The sequence below is a fragment of the Mycteria americana genome, chromosome 1 (assembly GCF_035582795.1).
Source record: "Mycteria americana isolate JAX WOST 10 ecotype Jacksonville Zoo and Gardens chromosome 1, USCA_MyAme_1.0, whole genome shotgun sequence".
Taxonomy (NCBI): Eukaryota; Metazoa; Chordata; class Aves; order Ciconiiformes; family Ciconiidae; genus Mycteria; species Mycteria americana.
The window spans coordinates 29,318,874-29,340,673 of NC_134365.1; the positions used below are offsets into that span (position 1 = coordinate 29,318,874).

At 37.6% G+C, this 21,800-nt stretch overlaps 1 protein-coding gene across 3 annotated transcripts in view; it reads right to left on the reverse strand.

Moving 5' to 3' along the window:
* Positions 1-21,800, reverse strand: part of MDFIC (MyoD family inhibitor domain containing) — a 53,382-nt gene that overhangs the window by 16,834 nt on the left and 14,748 nt on the right. For all 3 annotated transcript variants that reach the window (XR_012774308.1, XM_075493696.1, XM_075493683.1), the window contains one exon: positions 1,656-1,931. Coding sequence is in view for 2 of the 3 variants with exons in the window: in XM_075493696.1 (XP_075349811.1) it covers positions 1,656-1,931 (276 nt within the window). In the remaining variant the exon portion in view is untranslated. The remainder of the gene's footprint in view (positions 1-1,655; positions 1,932-21,800) is intronic.

Consider the following 21,800-nt stretch of genomic DNA (forward strand, 5'->3'; position numbering starts at 1 on the left):
TGTAATTATCTATATTCTAATCAGACCTACCTTTAAAAATATCAGCATTTCTGACTGTATATAAAAAATTGTATATTGGCAGTTTCAGGCAACTAACACAATCATGTGTTGGTTAATAAAATCAGACATTAGAATTTACAGCTATATCTGAAGGTATCTTATTAATGTTCTCCTCAATCATTCAGTAATTTGACATAATCATTGCCAAGGTTATTAAAAACAAACAAAAAACCCACTGACTGTATTTATTCCAATATAATTTTAGAAGAAAAAAGGAAGTGCTTGCCATAAATAATTGTATAAGGGCATGAACAGGGAAGGCACCGTCTCTTTAGAACTCCGTAATTTCTTTTTCAGAGGTTGAATTTCCTAAATTCAGAGGCCTGCACTTTGTACCAGTCATGCGAACAGACCTAGGTCTCCTGACTTACAGTTTTTTGATATATAAGAAAAATATTGGGCTGGAGGGTAAACTGCATTTCACATAACAGAAAGAGATAAGAGGAATATAGCAAGTATGAAGTTGTGATCTAGGAAAGAAATTTTAGAGGACTGAAAGTGCAACAGAAAAATAACAGTAGATTCTTGAAGATAAATATGAAAATAAACCACAGCAAGGAGGACCAGCCCATGGACAGTCCAAGTGAAGCTGTTCATGATATTACTATACAGATTCACTCAGTAGGTTTCACTGAAGTAGTTGAAGTCAAGAGAAGTCACTCCACTGACATCAGTAGGCTTCATTCAGGCCACTACGTACAGTCTTTCTGATCCCCCTTCCTTTCATCTAGGCTGAGAATCCTCCCCATTTCACTGAACAGTACCATTTCCCATTTCTCTAAGAATCTGTGTCTGTACCCACCCCCCCGAGTTTTTTTAACCAGTCTCATCGATGCCTGCCTCAAACCAATAAAATTTATAGAGCCTCTGCACCCTTCTTGGAATGAGCAGGAGCAAAGCCCATCAAGTATATTAGTGCTAATGGGAAGGCAGTGGCTTGAGGAGAGACTCAGGAACTCTGGGACCATTAGAGTAATTACAAGCAGTGAAAACATACACACACAGCTAAAATGTAAGGGAAAGTATTTACTTTTGCTTATTTAAGCTGTGCATAGGGAGTACGAAGCTTTTTCATGCAAATTATTTACAGCCCAAATACAGCATAAGGCACGTTAAACATTGAAGCACAGGTCCAAATTTTATTATCTAGTGTTCAGACCTCACGCCTAGTCAGAGTATCTGCTAACAGAACATTTTCAAAAGCAAACGCTACCCTCATGGAGCCTGCCATACTGGATTTAAGTATTTATTATGCTTTGAACTAGTGCTTTAACATTTTTTCTGGTGTATATGTGACAATGTTGACAGGAGTTTCTATCAGTTCAGGATACTAACTAGAGAGACTAAAACATTATCAGACTCTGTTGGCCAAATGTTTGAAAGCAAGAAATCTCCCATTGCTTCAATTTCTTTCAAATACTTAATATTTTCCTTTGGGGAAGTAACTTGTGTTTTATCATAATGATTTCTATTTGCTTCTGGAGCATGAGTCATGCTCTTCAATTATTTTCAGTTGATTGTGTAATTATTAGTGAGAATGGGGTTTGGCTAGTCTTTATTCAGTTTGGGTTTTTTTAATAAGAATTTCTGCTTACCTTCAGGTGAAGTACCTGGCTTTTGGGAAAACGCAGAGCTTATTTTACTCTTCTTGCTGCTGTTGCTGTTGACAGACAAGGTGGACTGAATTTTTCTGTGCATTTTTTCTGAAACAGGAGCCGAAAGTTTTCTGTTGTCTGCAGGTGCGTGCTTGACCCCACTGTGAATTCCACTTCCATTACTCAGACCCGCGTGGCCGTTTTGGATTTTGCCACTTTCTTCCTCACTCCTTTCCAGTGCTGAAGTATTCGGCCGAGGCAAACGTTGAGGTTGTGCTTAAAATGAAAGAAAGAAAGGGTTAATTTAAATTTTAAATTGATAACTGAACACTTTAGGCTAGACTGGGAAGGCAACTTTCATTGCTTGTATTGATCAAAGAATAGACTGAAAAGTTAACATTCCCCCATCAAAAAAAGAAAGCAAAAAATATCTGTAGATTAAAAATAATTATTAGGTATTCAGAAAGTGCCTCATGTCTGTATGAGGCCTAGATTCCCCCTTTGTCACTGCACAGAAATATTTGCAACGCTCTGTGAATTAGATGGAGAGAATAAGGCAAGTAATTTGAAGAAGGAAAAAAATCAGGAATGGGAGAAAAAGTAGCAAAACTGAGATGAATTTGGGTTAAGGGACACAAATGAAGAATGGGGGGAAATGCAACAGAAGGAGAGAAAAAGGTATGGGAGAGAAGATACAGACTGCAGTAACAGAAGTGAAGCTGTAGGTTGGCCAACCTGCCAGTCTTCAGAAAATAACCTGAGTGACAAGGTAGGGCCACCCCAACAATGAGCCACCACAGACCAGTATATAAGAGAAGAATAGGAGTATCCAGGTAACTAACAATAGTTTGAGCTTAAATTCATAAAGATTGTGGATTGCTGGGAAGAACAAAACCAATCAAAATCTGGTTTTGTGGAGGTGGTGATCCAGTAACCAGAAGGAACATGTGTTCAAACACTGCACAGCAGTGGCAAGCCAGAGATCCCCCTGCCCACATTCCTCAATTCAGAATCCTAATGAATTTAGGAATTCTAGAATTTAAAATGGCTGTAATGGGCCAGTTAGGGCTTTAATGGCAACAAACTGAAACGGTCAAAGGAAAAAAATACAAAACCTGTCAAGGCAGGAATCTGCAGTGGCCTGGTTAAGACTCCAAGAGTACATTGTAATGAGAGGGCACGAAACTTGACTGTTCTTTGTTGAGCTATAGTATCATAAAGGAGTGTATTTTTAATAACATGGAAAATACATTGCCTATGTATTTAAAGTCTGTATCTAAAGAAAAGAAAAGATGCAGGATTTTTTTTTTTAATGTAAAGCTTTGTAATAAAAAAAGTAGTTTCCAATTAAAGATTCTTATTTAGAAAAAAAACGCAGACTTCGTTCGAAAACTAATTAAACTATACACATAGTAACACAACAAGACTTCATAATCAAAAAGCATCAGCCCAATCACCTCCCCTAATCAAAACACTACTGTATCATGCTTGGACATAAAGAGGTTTTCAGAGAGTCTAATCTTCAACTATTTATAAATCTAATGTCAAGGAAAAAGCCCAGATTCTACTGAAGACTCAGCTGACGAGAGATCAGACAGTGCCAGCAGTAAAGAAAAACAGTGCTGCAGTTCATTCTCTTTTCAGATGATTCATATCCATTTTCAGATAATTTCACAGTATAGCTTCATATATAGATTACACTGTGTCCAAGATAACTATGTGTAGATAATTATAGTTAGCTTCCTCTAAAAGAAACATCTCCACTAACCACTTCAGGTACAAGTGACCAAACTTTCAGACAAATACTACTGGTACACACAGACCAACGTGGCCTCTAAAACGACTCTCAGTCCTGAATTTGCCTAAGAAACCCTCAATGCTTCCCTTTTATCAAGGACACTGATACCATTCTCAGATTGCTTCCTCCAGATAAACTTGTCCAGATTAAACCTCAGATAAATCTTAAACTTTAACTCCTGGTCACGTTCACAGGCAAAAGGAGCGACTTTTCATAATAGTTTAAATATGAACTGGTTCATTTTTTTCTTGCCATTTCATTTTTTGAGTCACAGCAAGTAAGATTTTAAGAAGACGCCCTAGACTACCCACATCTATCTTGGTCAGAGTAACCCTGATTGAACCTACTTTACAAAAGTGATAATTTTGTGTTGAAGGAAAGGGAGGCCTGGGGGGAAACATTTATGCTTTAGCCTCCCCAAAGATGTTGCAGGGAAGACAAAGATCATTCCCTTCCATTACCAGCAGTAACTGCTCATGAACCTCCAAGCCAACAGAGCAGGAGCACAACACTATCTGACACCTGAACAACTAACTGTTGCCCAAAAAGTTTTCGACAGCAATACAGAAATTGATTCTCCTTCCAATTTTGCATTAGTCCTTGCAAAACCTATGAACAGAAGCATGAGCAAGGCACTTTCTGCACTCTGGAATTCCATTTATAGCATTTCCACACTATCATAAAAGCTCCAAAACAAGTTTTTAGGGAGTTTGCTCCTACCTGAAACAGGATTCTTTAAAAGTATACTACCAGGAACCTCTGATGTAGGACATCTTTCCACGTATGTGCAAAACAAATTTTGTTAAAAAACTAATCAAATCCTTCCATTTTAAAAATTGTCAATGTAGACCTAACTACAGTCAAAAATAAAATCTTTAGCAACAACAGGAATCAACATTTTTACTCTCTAAAGTTCAGTGTTCATACCCGTAGCTCCCCATAGCTGTATTTTTATTATCCCACTCAAATGAAAATTGTACTAAGAACAGTGTTTTTCACGTTTCATGTACTGGTGCTTCCTCACACCGTTGCTGCTGCCTACAATTCCCAACTGCGGAGTGGTGCAGTTGCACCAATAACCTAGAAATACTGGGGAGGGGTTAACCTTCCTCGATAAATAAAAGCAACAGACTATGCTAAAAATTCTGTATGTCTGGACACGCAGGTTTCTAAAACTGACAGTTATGACCTTTTCCAAGCCAGCTAAATTGGTGGTGGCAGCTTACAGTTGTTTGTATATTTTTGGTGCTTTGCTACAATACAGTAACTTGACAAATTATCCAAAATTCCACCTTCAAAATTAGGTGTGTTTCTGTCAAACTGGGGGTGAAAGGGAAGTCTTGGGGAATCTAAACAGTCATTCGTGTTTGCTTTTATTATTATTTTTATTAAGGTTTTTTTGGGGAAAGGGGTGGGTTTTGTTTGGGTTTTTTTTTTAATAATCCTGTTCCCAAAGTACTCTTACTTCAGGCTTTTAGCATTAACATACAACTTTTTAGCTGACTGGCTTTACAGTATTCACATGTGATACGCAGGTCAAATCAAAATGGAATAAAACCCCAAATGGATTAGTTATCTCAATTTAAATTTATTTTAACTTTATTGATAATTTTGCACTAGGGAGACTTGAATCTTATGGTTAAAACACACTTGAAACCAATTAGGAACCATATGACCGCATTGTAGCATAAAGAACAAAAGCAATTGACAGTTCCAAGATTAAGCCACAACCACTCAGTTTAAAACAGAAATATTTTTACCTTATTTTTTAAAGGTTGTGTATATCTTAAAAAAAAAAAAGGTGTAATATGGGGAACGACACAATGCTTCTTAAAACACAGTGATACCCAGGGACTCTCACTCTCTCTTTAATGATCCACTGCTCTCATTCAGCTGTCTTTCTTTTTTCAAATCTTTACATATGTGACAGCTCTCAAAAGTAGACCATAGACCATCTGGCATTTTCAGAGGTGTAACTTGTGCAAATTCAGCTCTACTGGGAACACAATGCTATCTTCTGCCTGCGTTATAAAAGATACAATAGAATGTAGAACTTATGAGTTGTTTTGAATTATTCATTTTTTGCCTGTATATTCAAGAAATTTTACAAACTCTGCATTTTGTACTACATAATCACATGCGTTAAAGGTACAAAGAAACTTTTTGACACCTCTTTTCTACAGAAAGATGGCATTTTGTTTGATATGTGAACATTCAGCGCCTGTTATATCATTCTAAACAGGCCGTGTGCTGCTACAAAAGATCCCATTTTACACTCTATGTATGAGCAAAAATTTTATTCTTGATATTCAGTAACTAATGCAATACACATCAAAATTTCAACTATGAGTTGGATGAACATTCAGCATCTTCAAATCAGGATGGCACTGGTCACTTACTGTATGTTAAAGATTTAAAAAAAAAAAAAAAATCATTCCTCACACAACATAGAAATATTGTCATTTCAAACATCCACAATGAATGGTTTCAAATGTCCTAAGAAATACTGTGCTTTTTAGGTTAATATGTTTTTAATCTTTAGCAAAACCAGTAGATTTAAGTCAATATTTTATACAGTGCTAACACTAGTGGATTTTCAATAAGAATGATAAATATTGGATTAATGATTCAATAGACTGAATCTTTTTTGATAGAAAACTAGCAGATAATGTAGCTAGTAATAACTATACATGAATCTGCTGCCTGTGGAAAAGCAATAAAAAGGCAATATATTGCTATAGCATATAATCTATTAGCGTGTTTCACTGCTTCCTTGTCATTGGTTTCCTTGCAAAGTGGGCCTTAATACAATAACTTCTGCTGTTATTTAACTGACTTTACATAATAATTTAATTGTGAGGTTACTATCTGGTGAATAAATATTCGAGTACTAAACATTTACTATGGTTTTGATGGTTTTGAAGTCACTATGCACATTCTCATTCCGCCTGTAAAACCCTTAGCACAGTTTAAACGAATATGCACGTATATATGCACACTGACAATACATTGTTTACACTTTGCAAAATAACAGCTATTCTTAGGAGAAAAATCCTGATGCATGCCTTTAACAGAAAAATGTATGTCAACACAGGGAAACTCGCAACCAAAAGAGGACAGTCTAAGCTATCATTAGGGATTTTAGACAAAACACAAAAACAAACATACATGGAATGCAGACTCCTCGGAGTCAAAGTGAATCAAAAGAAAACATCAGGAGGGAGAGAAGAATCGAGACAGCTAATTAGCAGCCTAATCACATCAAAAGCAATTCCAAGGCAGCCGATACAGATGCCGGTGGAGTTTGCTAGGCTGGCCAATGCCACCGATGGAAAAAATACTTTCGAGTTTACAGCCTGGGTCATCTGACTGCATACCCAGAGAGGTAAGAACGCTGTTTTTCTTCATTTATGACACAATAGTTTATGACATCAGATCAGGCCACAGAGGCAATATTTTTGCAGGTGGACTAGGGAGGAATAAAAATCCATGACTCCCGGGTGTAAAAAAAACATAACCTTTGGGATTTTCAAATACTTGGAAAATACAAAGTATCACTTCAGTTCAAGACACTTGTCTGCATCCCAAAACAGTTGCAGCTACAAAAAGAGGATGGGCTCTTTTTAGGAAATACAGAGGTCCTGCTTGGGTCCGTTGATGTTGAAAGCCAAGATCTACATGCTAATTTGAGCTGGGGAAACTGTTTGATCTCAGTGGTAGCTGCTCCTGCTCCCTCTGCGTGGGTCACAGGGAAGAGACCACATGCAAGGGAGGTAAGAATCAGGCCGCTGATTTTTGTCAGTACTTCTTCGTAACACAGACCTAAGCTTGAGGGGAAAAATAAAGCATATGACAGATAGTCACGGATTGCACAGTAAAACCAGGGGCTGCCTGGATTCTAGAGTAAAATTAAGGTGATTCCAAATTGCTTCTGGAAAAGACATAAATTCCTCAGATATAAAAGGCAACATTTCCAACTGACTAGCAAAAAATCTTACCTTTTCAAAAATATTACAAGTTGGATGCATTCATATGCTCAATCAGCATAAAATTTCAGTGAAGCTGGGAGAACTCAAATATCTCAATCCCTCTCCCTCCCCACTTTTCTAACTAAAATCCTGACTAGTCTCTACATGGATCTTCAAACTACATCAATAGTTTTCTCTGCCTAGCTATCCAGAATATTAACATTCAGATTACAAGATGTACCTCTGAGTCAACCTGTGAAGTGGCTTTTGTCAGCAATTATTTTTGAATATTTTCTAGGACATAAATAGCATATACTGCAGCTTCTATATCACAGAAAGCATACATTAACTAAATAACAAGGTACCATCAAGGTACAATCTATCTTTTAAAATCAATTTTTTACACTGAATTTTTTATACCATGCTGACTTTACAAGGAAAACAAAGTACCAACTAACAGCATCAACCACCTTTTTAGACTTGCTTCTCGTAAGACATGAGGACATCTTCAAAATGAATACAATACATTATTATGAAATAGGATGTCCTTTGTAATGAAAATACTGTAGTAAAATTGCTGGTACGAGTTTTACAGGACCCACACTGAGAACACTTTGTTAAAATACGTCTGAGAACACATCCAGGGAACACCAGGTCTAACAGAAATGGGGCTGGCAGGGGACAAAGGGAAAAGACATTTTATCCCGTCAGCTCTCAGTCGGTGAAAGGCTGACAAGAATAGCAAATGCATGTGTGCATGTGTGTTTATGGGTTGAGAAGGCGACACAAGTGTACGAGAAGGTGGCAAGAGTACTCTTAAATCTGTGCAAAGACACCTGCAGTGCTTTCCTTTGGAAGCACTGCAGGACCTTACACACTGTTTGAAGGGCTCCAGGAATTGTATAAAGATGTCTTTGACATACCCAGAAAGAAGCAGTTACCACAGGGAAGCATGAAAAGGGCTGGTAGCCAGAGGTTTAAAAAGTTGATAGGCATTTCCACTGAAAATGTGGAGTGAATTTCTCTATTTACAAATCCTCCTTCCTGATGTGTTTTTTCAAAATGAAGAAATGCCTGCTGATTTTTTTTAATGACAGCAACAGCAAATTTTTAGTCATTGCCGAACTGAGTAAATCCTTAATATTTTTAATTACCTATCTTTTAACAATTATCTCAAAATCCAAATATCCTTTTGTCTTCTAATTACCATTAAATTATCAGTGAATTCTCCTTCTTTATCACACACAAATCTTGCAATCATTAGCAATGTTTTTTGTGAGACCGAAAATATTGGCATCTACAATAAACTTTGAAGAAGATTTGAAAATTCTTGCTAGATCACAACATAGTTAGAAATAAAGATGATTCACATAATGCAATGATTGTTAAGCCACATCTACATGAAGTGACATATAGTTCCTACTGTAGCATACAGTTTTTCATTTCTTGAGAACAAGCAGCAGTAGCTTGCCATGAAAAACCCAAGAGAAGAGCCAAACACAAAACAAGGTATTGGAGGTAACAGGCATTTGGACACCTGGGGAATAGGTTTCTATATAAAGCTGTGTTCAAAAGTGGGAAATTTTACTCCAAGCTTTCCACTTGCAACATTTATCCATCCATTTTTCTCCTCATATATTCTGCTAGAGGACTGTAAAAGAACTGCAGTCTATTTGCTCTTATGTTTCATAGCATCACAACTACTTACAGCAGTGGCAATTGTTGCACAGATATGTGCAATGGCAGGTTAACTCATGGTCACTATTCCAACATTTCATGGTGTTTTACGCATTTATCAATTACTTCTGAAGGTGATTAATTTTTTTTTTTTTATTGAAGGTGAAACACCTAGTTATTTCTTCCTATGTTTTCTACATAGGTAACTTATTAAGAGGCATAATGACCTACTTGATTTTTGTTGCTGTTGTAGCTGTTATTGTTAAATCTTTCTTTATAATGCCCCATGGCTTGTACAAATGGAATATGAGAACAAAATAATAAAAAAAATTAAAAATCAGAGAATTAGGCTTTTTGTTAATTTCTAAAGTGCTGAAAGTGATCCATTTCTGAAACACAAATAATGAGTAATTTAGTGAACATGAACACAGTCCCCAAGACTATAAAGGATACAAAGGGGTGCCAACCGAATACAATCCCACCTCACCGAGGAACAGAATACTTTGCTTCTGCAGCTTTAATTTTAAAAGGAAGGTTAATTAACCACTACACTCAAAAAAGTAATCCAAGCTGCTGGCATAACAATTAGAGCAGTTATGCAATTAGTACCTATTACGACATATGGTTATACCACGGCATAAAGACACACTGGTGTCCCATGGAACTTAAGACATTAAGTCAAATATTTGGAACAGTTTTGATGCCCCTCACCATTGTGTTACTCGTTCCCAAATCAAATAATAAACATCAAAGAGAAGCTACAAACAACAGGATATCGCTTGCTGGGTATTGCCTCATAAGCAGCACAGCAGGATGTACCAGAGAGCAGAGATAACCTCGGTGTCATTAACAGCGGTAACCGGGGCAAGTGCACAAACAGGTCCTCTTGGCTCCACCACCTCCTGCTCCCTTCCTCAAAACCCCAACAACCACTCGCAAACTAGAAAATGTTTCACTGCAAGAAAAAACATGGGATGGTGAGGCAAATAGCTTCTCAGCCTAGCCATAGGCATCAGCTTTCGAGTGAGAAAATACTCAAAGGTCAGGTTTATTCTCCATTGACCATATATACTGAGTTTTCAGATGATGAAATTACACTGTTCAGTTAAACGCGTACAAATATACACAAAAACTGTCTGTACCTGGTTTTAAAAAGAACACGAAGGCAAATGCTTGGAATGAGCAATTCCCTTAACATTCACTGCTCCCTTGATTTCTAGTCCTCCGCTCATGTAAGTGACAACATTTCGGAAGACTCCAAAAAGTGCTCCACCTCAAGTGTGAATCTGACCCCCTGCTCTTAGCGCTCTGTCTTTTGTCATCTCTATAATTCTAAGTATTACCCAGTGCTACTATTAACAAAACTAGCAAGATGCAGAAAGAAAAAAAACAGGAATAAAAACAGGACAGCAACAAAGACAGGGTAATGTAAAAAGGTAGTGGGAAAACACACAGAACATCAGTACAAAAATAGTAATGCATACATTGATACCTGAGTTTCTGACCCCTTTGCTGCACTTACTTTCTCTCTGCTATTCTTTCCAGCAACCTAGAGCTGATGCTAAGTTTGGCATCAGCTGATAGCAAGAACCAGAAAACCAAAGGAAGAAAGAGAAAGCACGGCTGCAAGGAAAATAGAACAGGAGAAGCAAATGGGCAGTAACCACGAGGAACAGGCTAAAACTTGGGATTTTACATTACAAAAGCATCAAAAGAAAAAAGAGCAGATAGCAACCACCCAGAAGAAGACAGCTCTGGAGGGGAAGGAGACAGAAAGCAAAAAAATACATAGTGAGCTGAGCCACTTCAGTCTGTGAGGGCAGAAAAGAGTAGGGAAGAAGAAACAAATTCACAAGTAAAATCCCACTGGGGCTGAAGTATTTGCTACAGATTTTACAAGTAAGAAAATAATTAAATGATAAATCACTAGTTGATAAGCAATGGAATAAGACAAAGATAAACACATCGTACTTGCACAGTGATCTAGAGTTGAAGCAATAGTTCCCCTTCTGCTCGAGGTCAGAGAGGCTCCCGGAGCCTAGGCCAAAAATCAGCCACATTCAGCAACAGCGGCATGATGGAAAATGGAAATTCTGTGTCAGAAAGCAGGGAGAGGACTTGAGGTCCACAACAATACTCCTCATGTAGTAAGTTTGTCCTTACTACAGACCGGATGATTAATAGAGTGACTGTCAGTGGGAAAAAAGAAGTGGAAATGTAGTAGAGCACGCAGCAAGTATGGATCTATTTCCCAATCTTGAAAAAAACAAAGTGTGAGGAGAAAGAGAAGCAACATGTATCTGCACGGACAACATTAAACACACTGAGAAGGGTTAGTCTCTGCTATGGATGCCCTTGGGCTACAGGAATTCCCTCAGGGCAAGCAGGGTCTAGGAGATGGGCAGAGGACCCTTGTCACTGATCCCACCTGGCCGCTATGTCCGCGGGCAGGAGGATGGGGCCTCCCCATCCCGAAGCGCTCCCGGGACCCCATGGCACCAAAGGATTTTTAGTTGCACAAAGAAAGTCCAGGCAGAGCTGCCATAACCAAAGCTGGTTCTTGGGCTGCTTCATGCCACTAATGCACCAGCTTGGCGTCAAGATGACCCAGAAACAAGAGCTCTTTTTATTTTTTAACCGATGGTTTTGGTGTGCCTCAAAGGGATATGGCAAAATCTCACCCAAAGTGTGTTTGCGCAAGCTGTACAAATCAGATTCTTGAAAAGTCCTCTGATAAGAGTCCTTGGAAAGCCTAAATTCTCTTTTTCCTTCCCCCTCACACCCTGAACCAGATTCAAAACTGCAAGCAGCCATGGAGCAAAAGCTACATCTCTGCATTAGAGCTCACTGCCCTTTCCCTCCCCCACCCCACAGGCAATTTAACTTTGTTTTACACTAAAACAGTAGTTTCAGATGGTGAAGGGAAAGACAACGATATATTTCAGAATGTAAAAATTTGTCAACTAAGAGATTTGTGTGTTCAGTTCAAAGCTGAATGTGCTTAACACATAATCATTGTCACCAATACTTAGCACAAAGGAAAATGTTTTTTACTTACTTATTTACTGCATTCTACCAAAATGATCTAGGAAGTTCTCTTTCTAACTCTGCTGGACAAACCCACCCATCCTGGCCAAGCTTTCATACACGGCCTTCATTATATGAATTCAATATAGTAAAAAAAAAAAAAAATATGCTAAATGATTTTTTGCCTGCTGCTCACGCACACATCCCCTAGAGCAGTGCCAAAGTCAGATGGCTGACCGTGCCTGGTGAAGACCAAACTTCCTGGAAAAACGATGCATTTAGTTTCCTGAAAGGAAGCAAAGCATAAGCTGCTCAAACAATTCCCAAGAAAGCTCTGGTATCTGAGCCACACAGTTATAAATCTGTCCTGCTAGGAAAATACAGTGTCACATCAGTTACAAGCACAGCTACCAGCACAAGCACAGCTACAAGCACAAAAATTCAGACACAAACATATTAACACAAAGGAGAAAGTACCAGATTATCTGAAGAAACAGGTAAATTGTCTTAACGGGATGAGACTACCTGTAGGACTTTTTTCTTTCATCCCACAACTGAGCTAAAATTCTGATTCTCCACTCCATCCATGAAATGAGATACAAATCTCTACGGAATTATTATGCTCAAACTATTTCAGTATAGTAGAGACCAGTAGCACCTGCAAGTCTTTATACTGCAGAACTGACTGAATAGCAGCAGAATACTGGTTTTTATCTCTAACATACAGAAAGGAACTATTCTTATTTCAACACGCTTAAAAGCATTCAACATTACATATGGAATCATTTTCATTCTCTATCAAAAATATAAAAAAATATTTCTTTCAATTTATAAAACTACGTAATTTGGCCCACTGTTTATTTAGTTCACCTATTGTTTAAAAATACTTCTAAGTAGCACTTAAATTTGGACAAGGCCCATACTTTGAATCAGTGTTTGTTGCAACAAGGATCTTTTTTCTGAAAACCTTTTGTTTAGTCTTAGTTAGAAGACATACTTCCCTTTATTTGAGGGGAAAAAGAAAATCCTTCCGTACACTGATCACAATTACTTTTTTTTAAAATGGAGTGCAGATACAGCCGTGAATTCTGTGCTACGTTGTTATTCACATAACTGAAAAGTGTCCATTTTTACATTTTAAAACACTTTGTTATAAGGTTTTGCAAATAAGCTGAAGGATTTCACAGTAAAGAAACAGCATTTTAAGTGAAAGCATTAGAATTTACAGTCACATTCATCTTTCTGTCCTTTTACGATTCAAGAGCTTTAAAAAGTCACAGCTGAGGCAGCAACCCCCTCCTACCCAAGAAGACCCAAAGTACAGTGGCAATCCTTGTCTCAGAGCAAAGACAGCAACTACGTCACACACGAGCAACCTTCCTTCGCTGCTTACCCAAGCCTTCAGCCCCACAGAAACATTCATGTCATCACCAGCACCAGCAGCTCCAGCAGGCTGGTGATGGGTGAGCCAAACTGCTGCCTCCATCCCTTTGTGCTGTGCAGCTGTTTCGTGCTTGGGAAACATCTCGGCCTCCCTTCTTGCATTTCTTGGCCCCAAACAGAAAAGCTCTTAGGAATCCACTCAAACAACTGCCAAAAGGACAGAACTGCACTGGTTTTGATATATCCTTATCCACTCCACTAAAGATTCATGCAATCTGCCATTTTACTTGCACTTCTGCCATAGCCCTACCACTTGGAATTAATTCCAGCACCCTTTTCTTTACCGTTCCTTCAGCATAACTAGCTATATTTTATCATGCCATATTATTTTCTTAGGCTGCTGGAATTAAAAACTCACAATGGGAACATCTCCCTGCCACCTTATATTTAATTAGTGTTATGTTAATTTAGACAAAATTCCTTGTTTCTGTACAGTGCAGTACTGCCAAGCCAAACTACTCAAAAACCATCAATCACTTTATTTTTAAATTATATCCTTTCTATTGGCATTCTCAGTTTTGAGTCCTCAACTTTCAGCTTTTGTCAGTAGCTACAAACTAAGACCAGGTTAATTTGTTGTTTATTTTATGAAAATTCAAATCTGACGTAACCACATGACTCTAGAAGCTGATATTTTCATAGTCTGTTGTAATACTTAACAGGGTTGGTTTTTTTCTTGAATGCACAGTACCTTTTCATAATGTTTAATTTACTGTTAATTCTCCAATAGTCAAAATATTAATTCTAATAAGAAGGTTCATTGCTACTTACAAAATAGCTTAAATGTTGATGTTAACACACTGAAGCTGAAGTGAACAGGCCTTTATAGTGAAGCCCTTTAAAAACATTTCCAGTCACCCTCTAAGCACAACCTTCCCATCACTGCTCAGATACGTAACTGTCATAGACAAAGAAGTGGGGAAACAGGAAAAAGGATTCTTAAAACGAACAAACAACAAAAAGAGGGTAAGGGGGGATTAGAGAAAATTATGCAAACAGAAAAGAAAAATGGCTTAAAGACAGTGACTATAACAGGGGTGGGTCTGTCTTCTCTCTCTCTCTTTACTTTATAACATAAATAAGGGAAAGAGGACACAGCACAATTTATTAAGAAGGAGAACAAACCTTCAGCACTCCTCCAACTTTGACTCCACCACGATAGCCACCACTTCTCTTTCTACCGTATCACCAATCCACATCCTTTACTTTCTTCCAAAACTACCGTAATTCCTAAAGGGGGGGGTGGGGTGGGTTAATAATCAAAACCTTGAAATGCCATTGCATTATAGTCACTGTGAAATGGATTTCCAACTCCAAGTTTAAATTTTGAGAGCAAAGTGGATCATCTACAGGAACCTTCCCTGTGCTAATCAAACAAGTCTTCTCTCCTTTTCTATAAGGACCTGTTCCACAAGTATCCAACAAAATATTGATAATGAGGGCTAAACTTCTTGCCCTGTTCCAGCTATCCCAGCAGAATCTTTGTTGTGAATGCAAACATGCTAATGAAAGAAAGCTTTTGCCAGGTTATTTCTGTTGTTAAAGGAGGCAGCACAGCACAGCAAAGGAGGTCTCTCCGTTAGGCTGTTCTTCTCACAGAGCTATAGTAGCAGATGCTCTGTAATACACAAATGGTCAAAACCAAACAGTGATTTATTTAAAATTAAGACTGAGTTTATCAATTAAATTGTAGGGAAAAGATTCCTCAAGCGTAACACTACCCTACAGATGGGAATCAGAAAATCAAGTGGACAGAGAAGTAGATGAAGTAACAGTCAAAGTAAAGGAAAAAGAAGACCAAGGAAGAAAAAAAGATAACTTTTATCAGAATTCCTCCTTTAAAATGGTGTTGTGTATTGGTTTTTTCCCTTCCGTATCTTTTAAAAGTTAAATACAGTCTTCTTTGTTGTAAATATAAAACACACACTAGTTTCAAGTTCCCGAGTCTTGGTCCAGCACAAAACAGTTTACAGAATGGCTGTGATGAAGACTATGACAAAACATCTTTAAGAAAGATGTTTCATCTTTAAAGAAAGGTCTTTATAACACTCCAGATGCATGAACGTACACTGCTAGATACTTTATAGAGTGATTAGTGTATAGTCTGCTGAAAGAGCTATTCCCATATAAAAAGCATTTCTCAATATTGGTTTTACATTGTAAATATGATAGTGACTATTATCACTAAAAAGTCAGCACACAGTAAGAATAATATATATTGAGGTAGGGAAATACTTTATAAGGTCATAGTTACAAAGCAAGTAGCTAGGAAATACTAAATTGTTAAATGAGCTGGTGTAATTTAATAAAATTACATATATGAAAACTACATGTGTGTTACCCAAAGTTAGTTCCGTATCCTGCCTCACCATCCAAATATTTTTTTATATCACTTCTATGAAAAACTCGGTTTGATCACTCAGATAAAACTTTTCAGGCAGGCTGATCCCAAATCTTCTCACCAAAACTTAATGTTTCCTTCATTTTGAAATTCAAGAAAAAGGACCATTGTTGACTAATCTCCTGTATTTCTGAATTGTACAGACCTAAAAGACGTTCACTCTGGTTTGGCAGTGCTCTTACGGCCAATTATGGTCAGCGTAAGAATCTTCCATTGCTTTTCTGTTAAAATGTGAATTTTATTTCAACTTGCAACTTATAGAATGCAGTTAAAATATGCACCTACTGAAGGGAGATGGGAAAAGGCACATGCCTTCTAACCGGCTAAGAGGTTTTATTTTTGAAGAAAGACGTATTTCGTAGCTACCCAGACTTGAAGGCAGCCTTGCTCCTGCTCCGACAAGAAATGGGCAAACAGCTTGTGCTGTCTCTCAGGGGCAAAAACTTGCCCTGAAGGTCAAATCTGACTCATAGGCCACGTATTTTACAGGCTTGCCTAACAGTTTGCTCTACTTGACTTGTCTCAAAAGCAAACTTCGTAACATTTTATGCAAACATTATACAACCTTAAGTCTGAGCTGTAAATCAATAAAACTCACTTAAATTTGAGGAACCTCTGCAACAGGAAATAGTCTCTTAGTTGAAATTCTGCTGTAATTAATATTAGCATTGCTAAATCTTACAATTTTCTCTAAACAAGTGTCATAATATTTATAGCTTCAGATTAAAGTAAAAACATGACAATCGAGATACTGCACAGAATTTGAGGGAAGCAGGTTTAAAAGTAAAATTTAAGACTCTTAATTTTCATGGGTCCACACATAAAACTCAGAATTTGAAAGCTCTTGTGTTAGAATGCCATGGGTTCGCATTTCATGACCACAAATTTCAACAGCAGTCTCCATACAAAAACATGTTTCTCACATGGCAGAACACTACAGTTCATTTTAAAATAGTTAAGGCTCAGGTGGCAAATAATTCATCATTCTCTTAAATCAAGCCTCAATATTTCTGGAGGCCTACCTCATCAGTATAATGAGTTAACAAAACTGGTATTAGAAATAGCCTGAGTGACCACAGCTGTTTGACATTTGAATGTTTTTCAAAGGGATCCTTTGGGTCTGGATCATGAAGAATTTTTTTTTTTTTTTAAAGGGAAAACAAAAAACCACCATCACCACCACAACAACATGGAAATAGGTCATAGGCTCCTGTTTTTTCTTGTCCTTTACAAAAATACCTTTGGAAAAGGTACTTGTGGGTACTTTTGCACTGCAGATACTACCAGAATGCAGAACAAGTAAGTAGTATTCAGACCTTTCTTTCCTCTGGATAGCTATTTAAAGAAGAAAAATGTTTAACCTTAATTACTTAACTCAGCCTTCTGCTGTGACCATGAGCCCCTCTTGATCTCTCACTTTTTTACCAGTAAATACAAAATTAAAAGATTAAAAACTATTTTGGTTCTCTAAATTTTGAATAATTAATTTAATTATTTTGATGTACACACAATATACAGTACTACTTTTCAGCTATATAAACTTACTCCAAGCATTCCACACACGACAGCAAATATAAAATAAAATTTAAAAAGATAAAAACTAAGAGAATTTTTGCCATGGTTTCAGTTCAAGACATTTTTGCCAGAAAACAGGTTCCTAAAAGTACAACTTGTATGACGATACTTTCACGCGCTTTGTAATTTGGTGTTTTCTTTGCTCAAAATGGCTAACTGAATACCGTTAGTACCAAAAATAGACTGAAACCATACTGACTCATTGGTTTTGTAGTATAATATTTCACGTAGAACACAGTTAGAGTTTTATTACTCTTCCTCTTTAAGGAACCGCTACAAATATATTGTACTTTTTCCCCTATATGAGGAACTAATCAGAAAAAGAATATAAATATTCTTTCCCATCTAGGCATAACAGCACATTAATTCTGAGACAGTACCAATACAACAAAGGAAAATATTCTGAAATTAAGATACAATTTACTTCAGGCTCAAACACAGCAAGCACAGTAATCTTCATGTTAACTTGAAGAATTTCACCTTTGTCTGGTACTGATGATTACTGCCATCCAAACTTCCTCAGCCTCAGACCATAAATTCAGATGATGTTCTGAGAGTCAGAAGTAAGGTAAAACAGAAAACGAAAGGCTCCAGGTAATTCTGGCTACTACTGATATGCAGAATACATGCATCTATCTTATGGTCATCTGGTGCAGCTTAAAGTTCTCACTGGAGCTTGACTACTGTTCTGTAAGTGGATCAACAATAGCAAGAAGTTTATTTCTCCACACGGAGTCACCACAGAGTATACAAACGCCTCACCTATCACAGTCCATCATTAACTGCATTGCTTCAAAACATTCAACCGAGTCGAAGGGGAGAGGCTACGCAGAAAACATCTGCATCCCACAGCAGCTCTGTTTACAAGTAAGGGACTACTAACTTCAGCGACACTTGGGTCATTCCACAGGCGACTTCCGTAAACACCGAAGACCCAGTCTTAAACTCTGAAGACTGTAACTGTAAGGATACAGCTATCTGTGAAAACGCCTCTCTGCCCAGGAGGGGATTAAATGAAAATGCTATGGTTGTGCAACAATGAGGTGTGAAATTCCTTAGATGTAAAATTGTCTCAGCTGAGAGGTTTGATCCCAGAAATTCCTAGGGGAAATCAAAATGGCAAGAAGATGGATACACTTTCAGCAAGAAAAGGCCCATCTTTCTGCACAAGTCTTTCAGGTAGAGACTAGAAAGAGTGCATCATCATCCATTAAAAAAAGGGGGAGGGAAATCTAAATAACCCCAGCTGAATCATCTCAAGACTCAGGAGAACAGTAGCGAACACTAGCTCCAGTTGCCTATATGTGTATGAGCTGCAAACTCTGATTAGATCATTTGGAGTACTGAAAATGTTTGGTTTCTTGTTACCCTGATAGCAGCAACTTCTGATTTCTCATTTGTATTTCTCAGCCTACTGCAAGAGCACTATTATTCATTCTTCTCCTCGGCTTCAACTGGTGCACCATCAGTAGGAGTAAATCCATGGGTCTTTCACAGGCCCTAGTACTTCTGATGCACAACACACTGGCCTGCCTTCAAGGCAACTAAATTCCAAAATTTTGTTAAACAACATAATTTTCACTACCACCTTTATGAGATGCTTTATCTTGACTGGCATGAATACTCCCAATATGCTGTACAACATAGTTACCTTTTTTCCAGTTTATATAATCAAAGTCCTGTTTCACTACTTAGTAGCTGAAAACTTGCTGAGGTGTAACCCCGGTAGGCAGCTATGAAGAAAATTAACTCTTTCCCAGCCAAAACCAGTACAAAGCTATTATAATACATCACATTTTACCTCCTGTGTTGTGCTAAGGGAACTAGCTGACGCACAGTATTTTTAAAGAATGTTTTCAAAAATACATGCGTTGTCAGCCGTCTTACAACTCGTTGGGAAGAAGTAAAAAAACCAACAGGCCCCTCAATAGGCATGAGAGGAGTTTTCTGAGGACTTTTGGAACAGAAGTAGTAAGAGATCTGCCAGGTCGGAGGGAGAAACGGAAGTAACACAGGCTAGGTGTTGGGGGAGAGGATTAGAAAATCTTTCCGGCAGAGGAGCTCTCAGGGAGGTCCTTCACACCTCCATTACTTCTACTGCTCAATTCCTCAAAGATTTATCTTTTTTAAAGAAGGATCTAAATATCAAGTACTGCATTCCTGCATTTAAGTATTGAACTGACTAAAGTTTTGTTCATTCATAAGCTCACATTTTTTTCACAGCCAGATTAAGTGAATACCTGGGTATATTTGGAACACTGTACACAAATCGCTTCTGTAACTAAAAGAATACACCTCTCAGACTCAGCAATGTATTTTGAATAATTTCCGTTAATCTAGTCTGCGTGATTTCTGCACTCACACACTCAGTTACGCTGCAAGAAGACTGTATCTGTCATACTTTCTAGCTTTGAAGAGCACCACTTAAGCACTTTGCACTATTTTTTTAGACAGAATAAACACAGTTATTTGAAATCACAATAATTGTAAGATGACTGTATAAATTAGCGAAGAAAAGATATTTGGATTAATATATATATAAAAAAGAACAGTGCTAACAGCAGATTATCTTGTTCTTTTGGGGAAAAAAGTCCCAAACCCAAACTGCATAACTTAAACTACGGAAATCACTCACTTATTTAAACAGTAGGAAAAGCGAATCTCCAGACGTTAAAATGAAATAAATAGTCATGTAAAGTGAAAATGTCAACATAAAAATATAGAAAACAAAACGATGAAAAATATCTAGGTTTGTATTTCAATAAAACAAAACACTATAAAGAAGAATGTAGTAAATAAAATAGTGGGCACAAGAACATTCAAAATTGTTTAATCCCCACAGAGCTGAATGAAGCCTCCCTTTCTCTGAAGAACCACTCTTATCAGGAGGGTGTTTCATGGAGGAGAAAGAGGCAATTGAAGCTAGGAAATGATGGATAGCAATGACCTTTCTATCTGTAAAACATGGGCATATTTTAGGTATTTAATCTTGAGAATTGGATTATTATTAATCAATTATTCATGACAATTTGAATCTATGGTAGATGTTTTTTGTTTTCTTAAATATCACATAGCTAAGGTCCTGCTTGAGAACTGGAAAGGAGATTAAATCCTCACAAGCAAATAGTGTTCAAGACTGGCATTTTCTTCCCTCCTAAACATTCCTTCCCCTGCATAACAGCACACATTGATGATAACCTAGTACCCTCTGTAAAAATTCTGCCTAAATATTCTGAAATCTACCTTTACAGCCTTTTTTTTTAAGAGGGGGGAAAAAAAAAAAAACAACCTTTCCCAAGAACAAAGCAGGGCATGTGGAGCAGCAAAAAACTCCTACAGCTCCATTCCTATAGCCTATATTCCTACAGGTTACTCTGCTGCATGTTTTAACATCCACTCTTCCTCACTTGCCAAAGGTGAGTGATAAAAGAAGGAGAACATCTCCATTACAGGCCACCAGATCATACAAAGATAATAAGCAGAAGGTGTTTGCGGATACCTAAAATGCACTGCTGAAGAAGGAAAAGCAGATGGAGCTATTCTAAGGCTAAGCTCTTTTGAAAAGCAGAACCTCTACAGCCTGAAATAAAATGCAAAATACGTGTACATCTGTGAAGGGAAAGGAATAGGTCTCAACATTGCCTTGAAGAATACCTGAGATGAAAAACCTAAGGTTATCCCAATTTGGAAGAATCACTATGGAAAAGAGACTCTCCCTCACTCAGGTTCTAAAATTGAGGATATGGATAGCAATGGCCACCTTGTGAAGAGTAAGGCCAATTTCACACACCTAAAAAACACCAAATATTTGGCAGTTCCTCCTGTTCTCAAATACTCCGTTAAAAAATGTACACTTTATTTCTAGTCTAACTGCACTTCCAGCCATTACATTCAGTTCTCCCTTTGTCTGCTACAGTTGAAGAATTGTCTTACCAAATTTCTGTTCGTTGTGGTATCATGCTTCTTAGGGACTCTGCAAGCCCCTCTTTATCCTCCTTGTTAACACTAAACAGATTGAACTTCAGGAGTTTTTCCACAATAAGGCATGTTTTCAACTACTCCAGCAATTCCTGAGATATTTGTGGTTCTCCCCTGACCCTTCTCCAACTGAACGCAGTATTCCAGTAACAGTTATGCAAGTGCATTAACAATTAATACAGAAAGGTAATATAGCAATTTTCTTCTTATTTAGCTCTCCCCTGTTTATATGTCAGTGTACAGTAGTCTTTTGTAGCAGTGGTGCACTGGAAGCTAAT